General features: G+C 37.4%; 1 protein-coding gene across 1 annotated transcript; it reads right to left on the reverse strand.

Annotated features, from left to right (window-relative positions):
- Positions 1 to 475: 475 nt before the first annotated feature.
- Positions 476 to 15,829, reverse strand: LOC111409035 (monoacylglycerol lipase-like). The gene is made up of 7 exons (XM_023038934.1): positions 15,098 to 15,829; positions 13,330 to 13,368; positions 13,150 to 13,220; positions 1,638 to 1,702; positions 1,468 to 1,557; positions 1,301 to 1,393; positions 476 to 1,133 (listed from the first exon to the last, which is right to left on the reverse strand). The coding sequence occupies exons 1-7, from the start codon at positions 15,661 to 15,663 to the stop codon at positions 732 to 734; spliced, it is 1,326 nt and encodes a 441-aa protein (XP_022894702.1). The 5' UTR covers positions 15,664 to 15,829; the 3' UTR covers positions 476 to 731.
- Positions 15,830 to 21,556: the final 5,727 nt, after the last annotated feature.

Genomic DNA, 21,556 nt, shown 5'->3' on the forward strand with positions numbered 1-21,556 from the left:
ACCAAGCTACATGTACAGTCCGATTCGAACTGTACATGTACAGCCCCTCACATGAAGTAACGCTTAATAAAAAAATTGTTGACCTCCCCCCCCACCCCCCCACATGTGAGGGGGTTGTCATCCAAACTGTGAGCTCGGATTTATGAGCATCAATTCCCTCCTACTAAAGGACGCGTTTGAATCACTATATTGAATTAATTATCTATTTAAAGGCTGTCCAACCTTTAAAAAAGGCCAATGCTGATGGATAGAATGTCCGTTTGTCTTTTAAAATCCAACTTAAAACTTTTTTTTTTTCTTTGTAACAATAATAACGAAGGCCTGAAAATAATTCTACGGATTAACTTCGTAAAATTAGAAGGTGAATGAACGAAGAGAAATAGTCTTTTCGTTTCTTCTCTATCAAACAGTTGGGAGAAGTAAGTTTTCTAGACAAACAACACAAACTCCTTTTTATAAAAATAAATAAATCTGATTCAACAGACAGTAAAGTTTGTTCCCATTCACTGTGAAAAATCTTATTTATCAAAACAGATATTGCATGCCCTCTTTACTCCAAAGTCGATCAAGTGCTCGTCCATGGAGTATACAACATTTGATCTATTAATCTAACATTAAATCATTTCGTAGCTGTTCCTTGTACCACTTTATTGTGATCCACCATATTCGTCCATTCCGTCATAAGTACCTCAGTATTGTACTTTATGCAGTCCTTTTTTCATTGCATGACCTCATAATCTACTATTCAACCATGTGATAATGGTCTTAATGATTTCTTCTTTTTCAGGTTCAAATAATAGGTCGTGCAAGAACCCTTCATAGAGCTTGATCGTTTTATCGGTCGAAGACGCCTCTTCGTAGAGCTTTCGAGAGGCTTCAGGGTCAGTTACTGAATCAGCAGTGCCATGAAGCACGAAAAATGATACTGTTAACCTACTCAAATTCTTCTGCAAGTAGGCACTGAGTCGAAGAATTTCATATCCCGTTCTTATTCTGATAAATCCTGTGTATACTAAAGGGTCTGAATACTTGGCAACTAGAGCCTCTGGATCCCTAGAAACTAGAATACCTCGCTTGTCTGCGGGACTGAATTGAAATCTTGGCAATAAGAAGGAAAAAACTGGGGCAAGCACCTACAGTTTAATCAATTCAGATCTCTGACATCAATTCTTGGTCATCGAATGTAAACTTTGTTACAAATGGGGCATTGATTCAGAAACGAATAATGCCATTCATGGTGAAGACACTGGTGTATTTAACCTGCTAAAAAGTAGTGACTGGCATTAAAGAAGATCCTTACGGTGAAGATCGGATGCGAAGGTTGAACTCCTACAGCGGGCGAAGTCACTACAATGCCTGCTACAAGTTCTCTCACCTTTTGATCAAGTACTGCCTATGCATCCACGAGAAACATCATCTTATAATCAGAAGATATATAGAAGAACAGATTAAGAGACACAAAATTACCTTCAAGACTATAGCGCCGCCAGTCGAGTGTCCAAAGCAAAAACATGGAATTGCTGGGTTTTCATCTATAACCTTGTGGAGAAACATTTTCTGTGCACAGTATAAGTTAAGTCCTATAATATGTAATAGTTCTTTTTTCTGTACATACTCTAATGGACTTGAGACCATACCATATCAGCAACAACATCATCGAGAGAATGAACGTATGCGTGCAGTCCATCACTTCCACCATGCCCTGTCATAAGGTAACAGATCAAGTCAATCAGAAAGTACATTTTGAACCATATAACAACTGAATGTCTCAGTCGACCAAATAACAACTCTGTATTTGTATAATTAAGCCATTTGAAAAGATGCTGATGGGACACTACATGTTATTGCAATGAAACTGTAGCCCTACAGATACATATTCTTTGATACGAATTGCAAGTGAAGGTCAGTCCTCAATTTTATGGATTAAACCTAGCCTAATTCCATGAGCAACAATGTGCAAGCCAGATTCAGGGGGGAAAACAAAGGAATGCACAGATTAAAACTGTTCCATCCTCAATATAAGAGCTACGTCCACTCGCCCTTGCAGATTCTCACTAAAAATCAAGGAAGTATAAAATTGACACACTTCTCTCGACTTGTCTATAATTAGGTCCACAGAGTACAATACTCTCACTGAGACTCGAGCAGTTTAAACCAATATCACACGTTTACTTGGACAAAGGATCTATAATACCAAACCTATTAACATGTACAGGCTTACATTTTAATAGCATGCCTTCTCCCTCTCCTGCTTGTGTATACAAAAGGTAAATGTAATAACTTAAGCCCCCGTTTAGCCCCAATTAATATGAATTATAATGGGAGGAATAGTTTCTTTTTTTTTTTCTTTTTTTTTTTTTTTTTTAATTTTCCATTTTTTTTTTTTTTTCTTTTTTTTTTTCTTTTTTTTTTTCTTTTTTTTTTTCTTTTTTTTTTTCTTTTTTTTTTTCTTTTTTTTTTTCTTTTTTTTTTTCTTTTTTTTTTTCTTTTTTTTTTTTTTTTTTAATTTTCCATTTTTTTTTTTTTTTCTTTTTTTTTTTTTTTTTGAATGAATGAATGGTTGTAAAAGAATTAAAAAATTCGATTTACGTGAAATATTATTTTATTGAAGATTGTGGACTGTAAATAGGAGAGAAAATTTTAATTTAAATTGATGAGAATTAAAGGGGGCCAAACGAGGGCTAAATAACAAGCTTACTTATGGAGGGTTACATGTTACATTTTCGCGCCAAATGTTGATGCATATTTGAACACTACGATATCTGGACTGTAAACAAGTAACAGAAGGGTCTCTCTAGGTATAATCAACCAATTGATGCATGATGCAAATAAAAAGATTGACTTTAAGGAGAATTCGTCTTAGGTCTTATATTTCCTAAAATAATGTTTATTTCTAGGAAGGAGCGTCTTGGGTGTCCAGCACTTATCAACATATTGGAAATGCCAAGAGTCACCCCCCAACCCCAAAAGAACTGGACAACAAGGTTGAAGACAGCAAAAGAGAAAGCAACCTGGAAAAGATACTTTCCCTGCATTGCGATACAATGGAAAGTCGAAGACAACAAAATTGCGTGGTGGAAGAGGAGATGGTGCTAGGGTAGGTGGAAGAGCAGAGGGAAGATGGTCTCTAGGCTCTCACGAGCAAAGAAGTGTCCAAGATAAAACCCCTAAGAGTATTGAACGTAAATCTATTCTTAAAACAATTTTATCTTCTCCATATTTCTATATCTCTAGAGTCCCAATAATTTTATACAAGGAACCGCTGAACTCAATCACTAAATAGTCTTGGAAGTGGCAATGGAGCATGAGTAAAGTGCAAAAAATTCTCTAATCTCAAGATAGCATTTACTTGTGATGGAGATGAAGATGTTGGAGAGACAACTGAAGATGAATGACAATTTATTTAAATTATATTTTGTTGACCTTCATGAAACGAGAGACAACTTAGGGTTAAGTTAGTTTTATATATGTTATATACACTTTCATGCAACAAGTATACAACATTGTATTTGCTTTACACTATAAAAATAATAATAATAAAAATAACAATAATAACAACAACAAAATCAATAAATAAAATAAAATAAAATAAAGTGAAAAAAAGTAATTTCAATGTTAATTTTATGATGTCTCATGTCTTTCTTTCTTGAAAAATCACGTCCACATGTCCGTTCAACATCGTGTCTGCATCAGTGTCCATTTATTCGATTTGTCTTACTTTATATTTCTTGTTATTGGGGACAATTGGTACATAAAAGCAGGTACTCTTATGAGGTGACCCTCGTTGCAGAAGGGGCGGCCTGATGACGACTACTTTCAGTAAAAGTCACCTAGCTAGGAAGGAAATGGGTCGTCATGGACATCAATTCTGAGGACGTAATGACCCTAATTCAATGCTATGTAACTAGGCTAAGGCTTGGTTTGTGAGTTTATAGCCAATTAGGAATCTTCCCCTACCAACCGGTTTTAAGGGTTGTTAATACCAAATGTGGTTGTTACAAGCCCTCAGTTTATTTATTATCAGCTTTCTTGATCACATAAAAAAGGATTGGAGTTCTGTTATGGTAGAGGAGTGTTCTATTAAAAGAAAGGAATGGTTCATGTGAAGGATACCATTTAATGAAGAACAATGCTATTCAACAAGTTGACTTGACTATGCCAACCAATTTCTAAGATAAGTAAGAATCCTTGTTCAAGTCAATTTGATTTTCCTTGTATTAGAAAACCTCGAGTAAGTCATGCTTTCAGAAAGGCTGTGATAGGCCACCCATACGTTTTACATATGAGAGGCGTCACAAGAAGGCAATTGGCTAGGATTTGTTATTGTAACTAATTCAGTTGTTTTGGGAAGGGAGTTAGTTGGTTAGAAGAGAATAAAAGGGCAGAGACGGAATGAAGAAATTCATTCACGGGGTGGGAAAAATCCGTGAATCAGTGGGGAGAAGGGCAACTCTCAAAATTTGCCATTCTAGCTTTAATTTGTGTCAATTCATTTCTGTAATTGTTGAGTTTATGAAGTTCATGTTAATTTCCGTCCACATTCATTTTCTTCCATAAAATCCTGAGTCTATTTTCACTGTTCTTCTAAGTTTGAAGTTGAACCGAGTATCCAAGTGCAAGATAATCAATCAGCTTCTATCATTTGGTATCAGAGCAGTCAATCCCTGGGTGGACCATGCCAGTGACGAGAATGGATACAAGAGTCGAAACACTAGAAGCTTCGATTTCTCAAATTCCGACATTGGGAAAGTCAGCGCTAGAATAGCAGGGAAATGTGGAGCAACTGAATGCGAGATTGGGGAGAGAGTTGGAAAAGATGAACGATAAATTAGAAGCGAGTTTGGCGATGGGTCGAAGGGTCGAAGGGAACTGAACGATAGGTTGCAGACAATAGCGAAGATGATAAGGAATTTGTCGTTAGACCCGCTGCTCTAAGTAGGAGAAGGGAGTAGGGTTAAATCATCGACCACTGCTGTTGAGCAAACCGAGTCAGAGAAGATGGGAGTGGATAAGCAAAGCCTTGAAATCAAGGAAGGCCACTATCGTAAACTGGAGCTACCCTTATTCAATGGGATAGATCCGAATTCACGGATTTTCAGGGCCGAAAGGTACTTCAGCATGAATAAACTGAATGATGTTGAGCGGGCTGTGGCTGCTGGTGTGTGTATGGAGGGCAGTGCTCTCTCGTGGTTTCAATGGGAGGATGGGAGACGGCCTCTGCGCAATTGGGAGGATCTGAAACAACGATTATTGGAAAGATTCAGGGACACTCAATATGGCACTTTGTACCAGCAATTTTTGGCAATCCGACAAACAGGGACAGTAGCAGAATTCCATGAAAATTTTGAGATCATGGCAGCACCGCTTAAGAGTGTGAATGAGGAGACATTAGAAGGGGTCTTTATTAATGGGCTAGAGGATGAGCTGCAAGCAAAGGTGTTGATGGCTAACCTAAAGGGGCTGTCTCATATCATGGATATGGCACAAAGGATCGAGGATAGGAATGTGTGAATCAGTAAAGCCCGCGAGAAGGAGTGCCCACGTTATAAAGGTTCGACCTATACTCCTCCTGCTAGAGTGGAGAATCGGACTATTCAGTGGAATCCTCCTAGAGGGAATATTCCAATGGAAAAGGCAGGAGTACCCTCTACAAATACAAACCCAGGATTTAAAAAGTTGACACAGGTAGAAATACGGGCAAAAAAGGATAAGGGATTGTGTTTTCGGCGTGATGAGAAGTACACTATCGGGCATCAGTGTCACAACAAAGAGTTGCATGTGTTACTAGTTGATGAAGACATTGAGGAGGGTGACAAGGAGGACTATATGGAGGAGAAATAGAGAGAAAAGAGCTGGAGGGGGTCAAGCTATCCATGAATTCAGTAGTTGGTTTAACATCTCCCAAGACAATGAAGGTGAGAGGTACACTCAATGGACAGGAGGTAGTGGTGCTGATAGACTCAAGGGCAACCCATAATTTCATCTCTATGGAGTTGGTTCGGAAATTGAAATTACCCATCACTAAAACCAATGGGTATGGGGTGCATGTTGGTTTGGGAATGGCTGCTAAGGGAAAAGGGATTTGTAAAGGAGTGGTGCTCTACATGCAAACCGTGGTAGTTGTTGATGAGTATCTACCATTGGACTTGAGTAGTTCTGACATAATTCAGGGGATGCAATGGCTGAGTACTCTGGCATGGTTCAAGTGAATTGGAAGCAGTTGATGATGAAAATACCTATGGGGGATCAAACAATGACTTTGAAACGGGATGAAGGGTTACGCAAATCCTTAGTTTCCCTGAAATTGATGCTAAAAACTATACAGAAGGAGGGAGATGGATTGATGGTGGAACTTAGTGCCATTCAGGTAAAAGAATCTAAGCTCGAACGGAGCATTCCAGAACCTATCCAGAAAATTCTGGATACTAATAAAGCGGTGTTTGAGATACCGGTTGGATTGCCTTCCCCAACAGGCCATGAACACGCCATCACATTGAAGCCAGGGACTGAACCAACTAATGTTAGACCGTATCGCTATCCTCATGCGCAGAAGGCAGAGATTGAGCATTTGGTGGCGGACATGTTGGAGACAGGAATAGTTCAAACCAGCATCTGCCCCTTTTCCAGTCCAGTGCTGTTTGTGAAGAAAAAAGATAGGGGATGGAAGTTTTGCGTAGATTACAGAGCCCTAAACAAGGCTACCATGCCGGATCGATTCCCTATACCTACAATTGATGAGCTACAGGATGAATTGCAGGGTGCAACCATCTTCTCCAAGCTGAACCTTAAATCACCAGATACGTCTAAGGGCTGAGGATGAACACAAGACGACTTCTCGAACACATGAAGGGCATTATGAATTCTTAATAATGCCTTTTGGGCTTACTAATGCCCTGGCCACATTCCAGTCATTGATGAATCGTGTTTTCAAAAACTTGCTGAGAAGGTGCGTGTTGGTTTTCTTTGACGACATCGTGATTTACAGTCGTTCATTGGAGAAGCACTGCAGACATTTGGGAGAGGTGTTAAGGCTTCTACAAGAGCATCACTTGTATGCAAACAGAAAAAAGTGTGAGTTTGGATGTGCAACGCTAGAATATCTGGGGAATGTAATTAGCAAAGGAGTGGCAGCTGATCCTAAGAAAATTGGTGCTATGCAACATTGGCCTATCCCTCAAAACATCAAGGAGCTACGAGGGTTCTTGGGTCTAACAGGGTATTACTGAAGATTTGTGGAGGGTTATGGAAAGATAGCCGAAACGTTGACCAGACAACTGAAGAAAGACGGTTTCCATTGGGATCAGGAAGCCGAACTAGCATTTTACAAGTTAAGGGAGGCTATGACTAAAATTCCGGTGTTAGCACTATCGGGTTTCACTCGGCCCTTTGTGGTAGAAACTGATGCATCTAGAGTTAGGTTAGGGGCTGTTCTATCACAGCAACAACGACCTATCACTTACTGCTGTCAAGCCTTATCTTCCAGAGCTAGGCTCAAATAAATTTATAAACGAGAACTCATGGCTATAGTTTTTTCTATTAAAAAATGGAGGCACTATCTTCTTGGGAGACACTTCATCGTTCACACGGATCAAAAAAGTTTAAAGTACTTGTTCGAACAACGGTTAGTGTGTTGAACATCACAAATGGGTTACTAAGCTACTTGGCTATGATTTCGAGATCCAATACAGACCTGGCCTTGAGAACAAGGCAACTGATGCATTATCTCGTCTCCCAGTCAAGGCTGAGCTCGCAGTTATTTCCACATCTAAGGTACTGGATCTAGGAGTAATACAAGAACAGGTAGCAAATGATGAGAAGTTAGCCAGTATCAAGGAAGCTTTGCTCAAGGACCCCTTATATGTAGAAAACCGGTCAGTAAGGGATGGTTGTCTGCCGTTTAAACAAAGACTGGTGATTCCCAAGGGGTCTAATTTGATTCCCAGTTTACTATAAGAGTTCCATGGTAGTGCACTTGGAGGCCATTTAGGTGTCTTGAAGACTTACAAAAGAATTGTCGGGAAGTTGTTTTGGGTAGGAATGAAGAAAGATGTTCAATCCTTCGTGGAGTTCAATCCTTCGTGGAGTCATGTTCTATTTGCCAACAGAACAAGTACTTGGCACTCTCCCCAGCAGGGTTACTTCAACCCTTACCAATTCCAGAAGCAATATGGGATGATTTAACAATGAATTTTATTGAGGGATTACCCCGATCAAAAGGGTAGGATACCATCTTAGTAGTTGTGGATCGGTTGAGCAAGTATGCTCATTTCATGACTTTAAAACACCCGTTTTCGGCTAATCAGTGGCTGAATCATTTATACAAGGAGTGGTGAGACTTCATGGCTTCCCCAGGTCATTGGTGTCGAACAGGGACAAAGTTTTCCTAAGTTTATTCTAGAAAGAGCTTTGTCAACTACAATCTACTCAGTTCCGTCACAGTACAGCTTATCACCCACAAATTGATGGGCAATCGGAAGTAGTGAATCGATGTTTGGAGACATATCTGAGATGCTCTGCTAATAGCCACCCTCGTACCTGGTCGGAATGGATACCGTGGGCTGAATTTTGGTATAACATCTCATTACATACGACTACTAAGACAACTCCTTTTAAGGTTGTCTATGGGAGGGACCCTCCTCCGATTATCCGTTATGGACATCAGCAAACCCTAGTGGCTGAACTTGATCAACAGCTGCTACTTCGCAATGATATGCTTGATGAGCTGAAGTTACAATTAGCACGAGCACAAAACAGGATAAAGAAGTTCGCAGATGATAAAAAGAGACCGGTACAGCTTGAGGAGGGGGAATTAGTGTATCTTAAACTCCGACCGTACCGCTAAAAATCTCTAGCTAAGCGTGTGAATGAGAAGTTGTCTCCTAGGTTCTTTGGTCCTTATCCAGTTATTTAGAAAACGTTGTCCAAAGAAGATGTGAAAAGAGTTCCTATTTTGGTGAAACTCTACAATCTTCCTCTCGAGTTCTCTTTTATCTTCTTTGTTTGATTTTCAAAGTTGGCGTTCGAATCAACTTGGACGGAAATACAAATTGTATCACCGGAACCAATCTCTCTCTGGATCTGAACCAAAATCAGGGAAGATGGAATAAGACTGTCTTTCTCACTGGATGGCCTAAAGGCGTCAGACAAGTTCTTGTGCTTCCTCCGCGAAGATTTCTCCTCAGAAATCGCCAACATGAACACAAACGAAATCTTGAATTGCAATATTCACCCAGGCCGGATTGATGAAAACAAATAAATAAACAAAATCGTCTGAAGTTTGGGTTGAAGTCGCTCAGGTAAGGTAGGTAATCTTTCGGGTGGGTAGGTCGACCTGTGAACAAGGTAAACCCAATGGGAACCAAAAAACGGGGGGTACCGCATTGGGCAGAAGACGATCCGAAACAAGAAGAATTTCTTTCACTGCACTAAATAGGAAGTTACATTTGTAGCACTCCAAGAACCTTCGCCTAGAATGTAAGCAAATAGATCCATGTTTATTGCTCAACTGTACTTTGGCCTTTGCTGCTTGAATGAAGGAATAAAGCATGATTGCGAACTACACTAAGATGCAGAACCTGAGGGCTACGCTAGCGAAGAAAGATAGTGGAGCCCACCAACGGAACCCACCAGTGGGTCCAAAAAGCACAATGGATTCTTTCTATAGGCGGCTTGCTTGGAAGCCAAGAATGAAGAAAGAATTCTTGTTCTAGCTAAAACTCATTTTCCACATTATTTAATCTGAGAGAGAGGGGCGTTACCCAAATAACCTAAGGAAACTGGGACTGAACCTACTATATCAGAAGGTTTGGAACCCTACTTGCTTGGAGTGGGGAGGTATATGAAGGAACGAATCAGTGGATTGAGGAATGAAAGCTCGAAGACAAAGAGAACTGGGCTTTTCCAAAGAACTAAGATCCGAATTCGCTTTCTCTCCCTTGCTATAGAGAAGAGTAATGATTTCAGCAAGAGCAGCCAGACAGACTACTATAGTGAGTCTATAGGCTCAGGCTAAGGGCGAGAGATCCATTTTATTAACAGAGAAGTCAGGCAAGGAAGTTACCGAATTTTGGGAAAATTTTGAAAGGTCTGGAACTGGCGTGGGAGTTGGGGTTTAGGAGTCTTCTTCTTGAAAGTAACTCCCAGAACTGCTTGCATCTCATTAAGCATGCCACGACTCAAGATAGGCACTCCTAGCAGCAAGATAGGTTGTCTTTGCTTCGCTCCTGGGTCATACCCTAAAGAAGGGTGCTCAAGACTAGACTGAAGGTGGAGCCTTATTCTAGCCTGTAAAACATATACTTAGTTGTACATACTAGATGCTTGGGAAAGGATTGTAGTAAAGCCATTATTGTGGAGAATGAGAAGGACAAATCCATGCTGCATAACCTGGCAAAGGGGAAAAATGGAATGGACTAAGACAAAGCAACATCTCTTTATCGTCCGAGGGTCAACTTTGAATCCCTAGCGCCCGAAATGAAATGGATGAATATTTTTTATTAAAAAAAAAAGAAAAAATAGTTTGGCTTTGTAGGATGGTGAATCACTATCTACCTAGGATTCTGCTTTTGAAAGAGACTGGAAAGTCCTTAAGTGGGCTTTCCCTCCTCTCGAAGAGGTACACCAAAGAAAAAAACCTATCGCTCGGTTAGAACTATCATCCGTCCTAGGACCGCCTTTTCGCACAACCTCCAACTCAAAAAGACGGGATATTAATATGTGAATTTGTTGGAGTGGGTTACTTTTTATTGGCATTGGAAGCTCTTTTATTGTTTATATGCCCATATTTCATACTTCAAAATTCCATTTCATAGTTTAGTCTTATTTTTTGAATTAGATCGCTCATACCAAAGCAAAGGGCTTCTATGTAATTCCTTGAGTGGAATGCTCCCCAACCTTGGCAAGCCAGAACCCGGCGAGAAAGATTTCTAAATTATTCGTTGTGAATTACTTTTATAGGAGAGAGGGAAGGTCGGATTGGCTTTGCCAAATCCTGCTAGAAAACTGGCAAGAAAAAAGAAGGTAACTCAGATCCTACAAGTTGCAATTGCCGGACACGGCTAACATCCATCCGATTTTCCATGTCTCACAACTACGTAAAGCAATTAGTCCGATGACACATATCCAACCTCTTCCACCCCTTCTCAGTTCAGAGTTGGAATGGGCTGTGCAACCAGCTGCGGTCTTGGGCATCAGGCCTAGCAGTGATCCTACAAGTGAAGGTCAGGAAGTACTTGTTCAATGGAAGAATCTTCCATCTTTCGAAGCTTCTTGGGAGCCCTTCGAGCTAATCAACGCTTAATTTCCAGAATTCCACCTTGGGGACAAGGTGCTTGCATCGGTGGGGGTTTTGATAGGCCACCCATACATTTTACGTATGAGAGGCGTCACAAGAAGGCAACTGGCTAGGATTTGTTATTGTAACTAATTCAATTGTTTTGGGAAGGGAGTTAGTTGGTTAAAAGAGAATAAAAGGGCGGAGACAGAATGAAGAAATTCATTCACAAGGTGGGAAAAATCTGTGAATCGGTGGGGAGAGGGACAACTCACAGAACTTGCCATTCTAGCTTTAATTTGTGTCAATTCATTTCTGTAATTGTTGAGTTTATGAAATTCATGTTAATTTCCGTCCACATTCATTTTCTTCCATAAAATCCTAAGTCTATTTTCACTGTTCTTCCACATTTAAAGTTGAATCGAGTATCCAAGTGCAAGATAATCAAGCGGGTTCTATCAGGCTGCATTTTTTGTAATTTTGTTATCAAGCTACACTTTCATGATCTCTCAGTTTTTCGTATGTTCAATTGGATGGAAGCATCTAATGGAAAGGAATGAATATTGCACCAAGGATATATTAATGGTAAAAAACATTGACACTTGAAGTAACCTGTTGAAACTGAAGAAGCAGTAAAATGAAAGGGACAAAAAGAATTCAAAAAAATTAAAAAGGCAGCTGGTGTAAGAAGCCTTTGTCTATGTTTTGATGATTGCAAGGTTTTACGACATAGACATAAGAATATGTGTTTCTTAATATTAATTTTAGCATTGAAAGTTCATCTACTGAGATAAATAATATAGACAGTTGAAGAACACAGTAACCATACAAGCATAGCGAGGTGCAATAGGGATACAGGGAATCAAACATCACTTTAGCATGTTGTGTTAGGTGCAAAACCGAACCAGTCCAGCATGGTATTTTAAGTGCACAAGGGTGCTCTATAATTAACTACACTACTGTTGAAATTTTTATTAGCACATTTGGCAAAGATTTTTCAAGCTTATAAGCTCATCAAACATCACTTTTAACTACATTTTTAATAGAATCCACGACTTTTATCTACATTTTAACCACACTTTTCCTAAGACCCACTGTACTTAACAGCTGAGCCCAGCAAGCACTATATTGACTTGGAATGTCAAAACTAAAAAAACAAAAAATAAAAAAAAAAAAATGAAGGAAGAGGAAGAAAATCAGTGTGGTTCTCAGTTAAAACTGAAAACCGGAGTAGACCGCATAGTCGAATTAAAGATCTTTCCAGTTCACCTAGCTCCAGTGATTTTGCGCAAAACATAAATCTATATGTTTATTATAACAGAATTTCATGTACCTAGTTATAAGATTGGCATAATTAATACATTTTAAATAATGAAAACATTAAGACTTACATAATGAATGAAATTAGTGCAATGATTTACATATAAAACATTCATTCGAATAGGAATAGAAAAAGGGAATTTGGCCACTGAGCATTCAGAGTAAACTGAATAATCAAAATATTATATTGTCTAGTCCCTCAGATATGAACACACCAAAGAGAACATAACCAAAAATAAGACAGGTGCAACCTAGATTTCTGGTACGTATCATATAGGCTCTAAAGTCCATAAGAAAAAGTGGGCAACTGACATTAGATTTTCTCCATGTAGGCCTCCCGAACAATATTTAGATTCAATTAAAAAAAAAAAAAAAAAAAGTCTTTTCAAGCTTTCTATTAATTATTGCTTCTTATTTCTTTTGTATTAGACTAAAAAAATAGAGAACAATGAAACAGAAAAATAACATTCTGTAATCAATGAACAAAAAAGTAAGCAAATAAATTTTTTTTTTGTAAGAATCAAATAATTTCTTATGCAACATGGTTTTCAACTTACCAATCCAGTCCATTCCATAAACCTTGAAGCCATTCATGTTTAGTTGCTTGGCAAAATGACTATATCTACCACTGTTACAGAAAAGCGCGTGAGCCTAGCAGCAGAAAGACAACAAGAACAAAAAAATTGAACTGAAAATTACATCAGATCTGACAATAAGATGTGAATGGACATACACACCTATGTTCATTCAGGCCATGCAAGAGAACCACTAATCCCCTATATACAGGAAAAAAAAATATTAGTTTTACGATCCACCAATTAAATTCACAGTAAGTTTGAGTAGTAAAGAAATATCGATAGAAATGCAACAAGCCTATTCAACTTAAAAATGTAAATTAAATATACGTAAAACACTTCAACGTGCATTACTCTGACTTTAATGTATTAACGACTCAGTTAAAAAAATGTTTTAGATAAGAGAACCCCAAGCACTGAATTGTATAAGACTAGATATACAGCGCATTTAGTACAGTTTCACTGCATTATAGTGATCTTTGACACTCACACACACACACACACACAAAAAAAAAATTCCCAGCATGGACTTACGTAGTCTAGTAAATACCAAATTATTCATTCATTGTAAATAATTACACTAGTCTGTGAAATTATAGAGTTGTAGAAAAAGACTTAAGCTGCCGTTATTGTGAACAAGACTTAGTTTCTTTCTTCCTACTTGTTGCAGTCAGAACATGAAGAAAAGTAGGAAAATGAAAATGTAATGCATCTTGAGAGGAATTTTATATCGTTGAATCCATGATTATATTCCACTCATAGCACTCTTGCGTGTAGTACTCAACTAAACAGAATTGGATAATATAATGAACAAAATTTTAGCTTTTTTTTTTTTTTTCCCTTTATTGCATGAGTGCTATCTAATCTTCTCTACCAAACATGTTAAAAGTGGTTTGTCCGTAAAAGGACTGGAAACAAGAAAAGGGTAAAGCAGCATTAGGCATTGTCTGAGAAATGTTCGTGACAGGTAGCTAATCGTATCTTTTGTTTCATTTATTTTAGTTAACTTAGAAACTGAGCTATGGAATAATTTAAAGCCCTGCTAATACAATAGCAACATATACATTTGCATAAATCTAATATATAACATTTTATCTTCCCCCATATCCTGTTACATAAACTTGCTTGAAGTAAAACAACAATACAGTCATCCTCACAAAGAGGAACTTCATTTTTTAGCAAACCTAGGGATGCAGTCCAATGACGAGGTACTATACAAAAACATTCCTACTAAATTCGATTACCATGATGTAGGAATTCCATACAACATGAGGTATTCGGTAAGACATCCTACATTGTTATTATGCACCTAATTAAGTTGTCATAGTCAATAAGTTTAATGCTCAGATGAAAAGAAGAAGAATAAAAGAATCATAGTATCTTTTCATTCCCTGAAGTATATCAACCGTGTCACGTCGCTGTCTTAGGTTTTTCCATATAGCAACTATTACTTCAAATATATGATAAAAATTTAAACAATAAACCTTGAGGACTAAAGTTTTTTTTTTATCCCCTTAAAGAAAATAAAAAATGAAAAATGAGGGCTAAAATTAATTAATAATAACTGCACTTAACTGTTACCATTTGTCCTCACAACTTAAAACATATTTTTGAAGAATATGAAGTAGATAAAAAGATCAAGAACATAATACACCAATTCAAAAAAATTGAAGAAAATCATTTGCAATATGACCAAAATGGTAAACTAATCCTTCATTTTAAATATGAAAACAGTAACCAACATATAAGAACTTGGGCTAATATGGATGGACCAAAAGCTCATATAAGAAATTAAATCCATCTAAAACTTCCAAGAATAGTTTATCTGGCCACAATCATATGAGGCATGTTAAGATTAAAATCCCGTGTCAGTTTAAAGCACATCGACTTAGGTTACTAAGAAACTGATTTAAATGATTGAATTAATTACCTGACTTTAACATTAACAGGTGTCCATGACTGAGTAAACATAGTATCACCTCTTGACGTAACAAACAATGAAAAATCCCTCAAACTCTCCTCATTCTCCTTATCTTCCATAACCCTCTTTATCGCCAGCGCCCGCCTTGCCGCCACTTCCTTGTCCACCGTCCTCTGCCACTGCACCATAGCCACAGGTACTCTCACCAATCTCGACGATTTCTCCTCCCTCTCACCACCACGAACGCTGCCGCTTTTCTCCGCCGTCATGCACCGCCGCCTTCGTCGGAATGGCAACAACAGTATCCGAAAAAACGTGTTGAGAAGAACCCAAAGGCTCCTCAACGCCCGCGGAGAGAATAATGCATCGATTCTACCGCTCGCGCCTGATGTCAGAATTATGGTGGCTGAATCTTTACCCTTTTTCACCATTGAATCTCTTCTTCTTCTTAACAACGGCGATTCAAATTTTAATGAGATAATCAAGGTAGTATCGATTTTTAATCTGGGTTTTCGTTGAAAATGACGATGATTAAGAATCAAAGAATTGGGATTTTGAAATGCCAAGCAAATCATAAAACAGAAAAGGGGAAAATTCGAAATTTTGGGGCTGAAATAATTAAATTTGCAAATTATGGTTTGATTGGAGTAGAAAATGCGAAGAAAAAATTACGTACTTGAGAGAGAATTAAGGTGAATTGATCGGACTTGTGGTTGTGTGCCACATGTGGAAGAAGCGCGGGGGTTTGCAGAATTGTTTGGTTTAATCTAGCATGTCCAATAATTGAGTAACACGTTTCTTCTACTTATTGGTGGTAGGACTCTGAGACGTGGATACTGATTGTAGGGGCAGTTCGGGAATATCAAAGAAAGGGCAAAATTCTAGTTGGTTTGTAGACGTAAAATAAATTATGAATCTTGCTGCATGTACACGTATACATTTTAGTTTATATTTTGTCACTTGTCATTATTCTATTGAACAGTTTAAATTTTAAATAATTTTTTCATCTAATTGACACTTAACAACAATACAAGTATGAATTAAAGTGTCAAAAATCAATGTACAAATAGCAAATTTCCTCGAATTATAGCATTTGTTTGGAAAATATTTTTAAGTTGTTATCACAACAATGAATTTTTGGTACACCACAAATTTTTTATTTACTAAAATATTCATGATTAAAATGACATAAATGTCCCATTTATTATTGACTAATATATTTATTCATTCATTCACCATTAAGATATATAAATCATATGAAAACATAAAAATGCTAGGATTCACATATCAAAAAATCCAAACATTATTCACTGTTACGTATTTCTCCGGCATGATTCCTTAAACAAACAAATGATCAACGTGTAATTTTTTGGTATGAACCTAAAAAAATAAAAAAAATAAAAATAGAGGCAAATAAATGATGAAATTTGTGATCATAAATAAAAGTTGTCAAAGGATGAAGAAAGGGGTAAAAATCTAAACAATTTCAAATTAACAGGAAAAAACTAATCCACTAAGGCCAAGCAAGGTTTGTAATCATACCATTAGGCTTCATTCCATTGGTTGCTTTGGTTCTTACCTCCAGAAACGAAGCAGATCGTCAAGAAAGCTATTTCCTAACCATAAACGAGAAAGCTTTCTTTCATTCAACTAAACAATGCGTCAATTAATAAATAAAGAGATATAAATAATAAGCTTTAATTTATTTAATCATCTGCTCCAACAAGGATTATTGAGCCTGTGGGTAGGGTTGGTGAGGAAGAATGGGTGGGAAAACATCGAGGAAAAACAGCTTCAACAATACTGTATCTTTTTTTTATATTGAGTTAGGACTATAAATGTAAATATGTTGTAGTGTATTTATAAGACGCATTTTCTTAAAATTATGCCCCTAATTGACTTCATTAAGATGAATTTTTTAGGAAAATATATATGTTGAAATAATGATTTTTTTTATAATATATATTATAATTAATATAAAGTTTTGAATTACGTGTAATGTTACTTTATGGAAGAATATGTAATTGAAAATGAATTTAATATATATATATATGGAGCTCAAATAAAGTCTTTACGTCCAATGACAGATATAAATTGCAATCTACTTTACAAAATTAGATTAGACAGCAATCATCATTTTTTAGGCTGTGTTTGATTCTCATTTTTTTTCAAAATACATTTCTCTCTCTCTTCTTTTCAATCACACATTCTTCATTAATATAATATGGAAAATGAACTTGAACAATCCCCTAAACATTCAGGGGATTGTTCGACCAGCACTGCCCAAATAATATTTTACGTAAATCAAAAAAATTATTTTTCAACTACACATTATTCATTAATTTACTATTTTAAAATACATTTTTTCATAAAAATAGGGCTAAAACACCATATCAAAGAACAACAATAGTGCTTGTAATTGTTGTATACTCTTACATCCCTCTTACACTGAAAGGGGTCCACAATTATAAAATTCATGTGAGTCTCCTCACGTTGTGAGAGGGCTGGTGTACACGAAGCTTAGAACAATGACATAAAGGGAAATTTTCAAATAATTTGTACGGACTTTTACTTAGCACAATTTTATTGACAGTTAGCAAATAAAATAAAATCTACAGCACCTGCAAAGTCCCTTTTTACTTTATCAAGAAAAATCCTCCTTTATGAAAAGGAAAATTTTCAACTTATATATGGCAAGCAGCAGACCCATTGTACCGCCAAATACACTATAACCCAATCCCTTCATGCTCACCCCCAAATCATTAGGTTTTGTCAATTCTGCAGAGCATTGGCATCAAACTCCACCCTTATTAGATACACACAGGTTGCAGCACTCTGTAAGGAAAGCAGGGGGATCGAGACAGATGAAGGTGGCAGCGATGATTTGAGGGGTTTCACTAAATGGTCTCCCCGTCAGAGCGGTGGCCAAACTCCCGCAACAGCTGGAACACCCATGCGGCACACAAAGCTGGTAATATCATGCGGCGGCCCCGACCATTGACTTTACTGTGACTCAACGACAGAGGAGGCAGAATGCGGAATGACAACCATGAGTAGCTAATAAAGGTAGTTAGGACTGTGGTTTGGGGGATTTGATAAAAAAGCCTAGTCAAACAATGATTTTGATAAAATAACATTCCTTCAATGTTTCTTGGTCAAATGGCCTTCATTTATAAAATACAATAAACAAATAATGTCAAATATCAAAAATATCATCATCATGGAAAATACCTAAATACCTCTTTCAATTCAATTAAATCCCTCAATTCATCTACAAAATGCATTAACCTGTTTTCCCTGTGATTTCTTTCCTAAAATCTTGATATTTATTGTATTTTTCTTCTATCTTCTCCAACATTGTGAGCATTTGAACAAGAATTTTATTATCTATATTATCTACATTGAGATTTCCACTATATTTAAAGAAAAAAGAAAGGTATTTTTAAAAATCTCATTTACATTGGTACTTTTATTGTTTAATATAGTATAAAATGATATTTTAATTGATTTTATTTTCTCATTTGGTCTATATTTGTATCGTCCGCACTATTGGACGATAACGATTGGAAACGATAGTCCAGTCGTTATCTATAGTGTAGAACGACACTACAGTCGTTATCCTCTATGTAAAGTGACAGTACAACCATTATCTGTTATGATCTGTCTCTTATTGATAATATATTGTGGTTACTTTGATAATTTAAATATTGTAACTATTTTCATATTATTTTAATATATACTTGAATCGATGAAGTCATAATGATAGATATTTATTTTTTGTTATAACAAAATATCACGGTACCATTTCGAGTATTTTACCTAAAAAATATAGAAATGATGTTTAGATATTAAATATCATTGATCTAGTAACAATTTATTTTTAAATATACAAGTTATCAATTATTCGTATCGTGTTTACATAAGTAACGACACTTGTACTGTTTTCATAACAGTAACATCACTAGTGTTGTTTTCATTTTTCATCTTGTCCAAGCAATGAGAATATCTTTCAAATTATGTGAGCGGCATGTCCATTTCGCAAATTACATGAGTTGAAATTATGGAATATCGAGGTCTGGAAGGCGTGTGACTGCTCATACTCGTGTTTATCGACAGAACGACACAAGTGACGTTTAATGGCATCTATATTGTTCTGTTGGTTTCTCCTATATTTCGCTTTATTTTCACCGCGTCGATCTTAAGGATCGGGCCTCCTAACTTAAGAAAGTCAAAATTATTAATTACGTAACAAATAAGAGAAGAATTGGCATAGATTGTAGATATCGCGTTGGTGAAATCACAAGTCACCATCCACATTCATTAGAAAACTAAAGTAATGAGGGTATCTCCCAAATTATGTGAGCAACATGTACATCTCGCCACTCGTATGAGTTCAACTTCTCGAATATAGGGGTCCGGAAGGCTCGTGGCTACTCAAACTCGTGTTTATTGAAAGAACGACACAAGTGCCGTTTAACGGCACTTGTGTCGTTCTGTCGATTTATCTCATTTTTCCCTTCATTTCATCCGCACATCGACCTCAATGATCGGATCTCCTAACTTAAGAAAGTCAGAATTATTGATTATGTGACGGATAAAGAGAGAATTGGCATGGATTTCGGTGAAATCACAAGTAACCATCCACATTCGTTAGAAAACCAAAGTAATGAGGGTATCTCCCAAATTATGTGAGCGACATGTCGATCTCGCGACTCAAATAAGTTCAAGTTCTCGAATACAGGGCCCGAAAGACTCGTGACTGCTCAAACTCGTGTTTATTAACAGAACGACACAAGTGCCGTTTAACAGCACTTGTGTCGTTCTGTTGATTTCTCCCATTTTTCGCTTCATTTCCTCCTCGTCGACTTCAAAGATTGGACCTCCTAATTTAAGAAAGTCAGAATTATTAATTACGTGACGGATAACGGAGGAATTGGCATCGATTTCACTGAAATCACAAGTCACCATCCACATTCGTTATAAAACCAAAGTAATGAGGGTATCTCCCAAATTATGTAAACTACATGTCCATCTCGCGACTCAAATGAGTTCAACTTCTCGACTACAGGGGCCCGGAAGGCTCGTGACAGCTCAAACTCGTGTTTATTGACAAAACGACACAAGTGCCGTTTAACAGCACTTGTGTCGTTCTATTGATTTATCTCATTTTTCACTTCATTTCCTCTGCGTCGACCTCAAAGATCGGACCTCCTAACTTAAAAAAAGTCAGAATTATTGATTACGTATCGGATAATGGGAAATTGGCATGGATTTCGGTGAAATCACAAGTCACCATCCACATTCGTTATAAAACCAAAGTAATGAGGGTATCTCTCAAATTATGTGATCGACATGTCTACCTAGCGACTCAAATGAGTTCAACTTGTCGAATACAAGGGCCTGGAATGCTCGTGGCTGCTCAAACTCGTGTTTATTAACAGAACGACACAAGTGTCGTTTAATAACACTTGTGTCGTTCTGTTGATTTCTACCATTTTTCGATTCCTTTCCTCCGCGTCGACCTCAAAGATCAAACCTTCTAACTTAAGAAAGTCAGAATTATTGATTACGTATCGGATAATGGGGAATTGGCATGGATTTCGGTGAAATCACAAGTCACCATCTACATTCGTTAAAAAACCAAAGTAATAAGGGTATCTCTCAAATTATGTGATCGACATGTCTACCTAGCGGCTCAAATGAGTTCAACTTGTCGAATACAACGGCCTGGAAGGCTCGTGGTTGCTCAAACTCGTGTTTATTGACAGAACGACACAAGTGTCGTTTAACAACACTTGTGTCGTTCTGTTGATTTCTACCATTTTTCGATTCCTTTCCTCCGCGTCGACCTCAAAGATCGGACCTCCTAACTTAAGAAAGTCAGAATTATTGATTACGTATCAGATAATGGGAAATTGGCATGAATTTCGGTGAAATCACAAGTCACCATCCACATTCGTTAGAAAATCAAAGTAATGAAGGTATCTCTCAAATTATGTGATCGACATGTCTACCTAGCGACTCAAATGAGTTCAACTTGTCAAATACAAGGGCATGGAAGGCTCGTGGCTGCTCAAACTCGTGTTTATTGACAGGACGACACAAGTGTCGTTTAACAACACTTGTGTCGTTCTGTTGATTTCTACCATTTTTCGATTCCTTTCCTCCGCGTCGGCCTCAAAGATCGAACCTTCTAACTTAAGAAAGTCAGAATTATTGATTACGTATCGGATAATGGGGAATTGGCATGAATTTCGGTGAAATCACAAGTCACCATCTCCATTCGTTAGAAAACCAAAGTAATGAGGGTATCTCTCAAATTATGTGATCGACATGTCTATCTAGCGGCTCAAATGAGTTCAACTTGTCGAATACAACGGCCTGGAAGGCTCGTGGCTGCTCAAACTCGTGTTTATTGACAGAACGACACAAGTGTCGTTTAACAACACTTGTGTCATTCTGTTGATT

Source organism: Olea europaea, chromosome 14, assembly GCF_002742605.1.
Source record: "Olea europaea var. sylvestris chromosome 14, O_europaea_v1, whole genome shotgun sequence".
Taxonomy (NCBI): Eukaryota; Viridiplantae; Streptophyta; class Magnoliopsida; order Lamiales; family Oleaceae; genus Olea; species Olea europaea.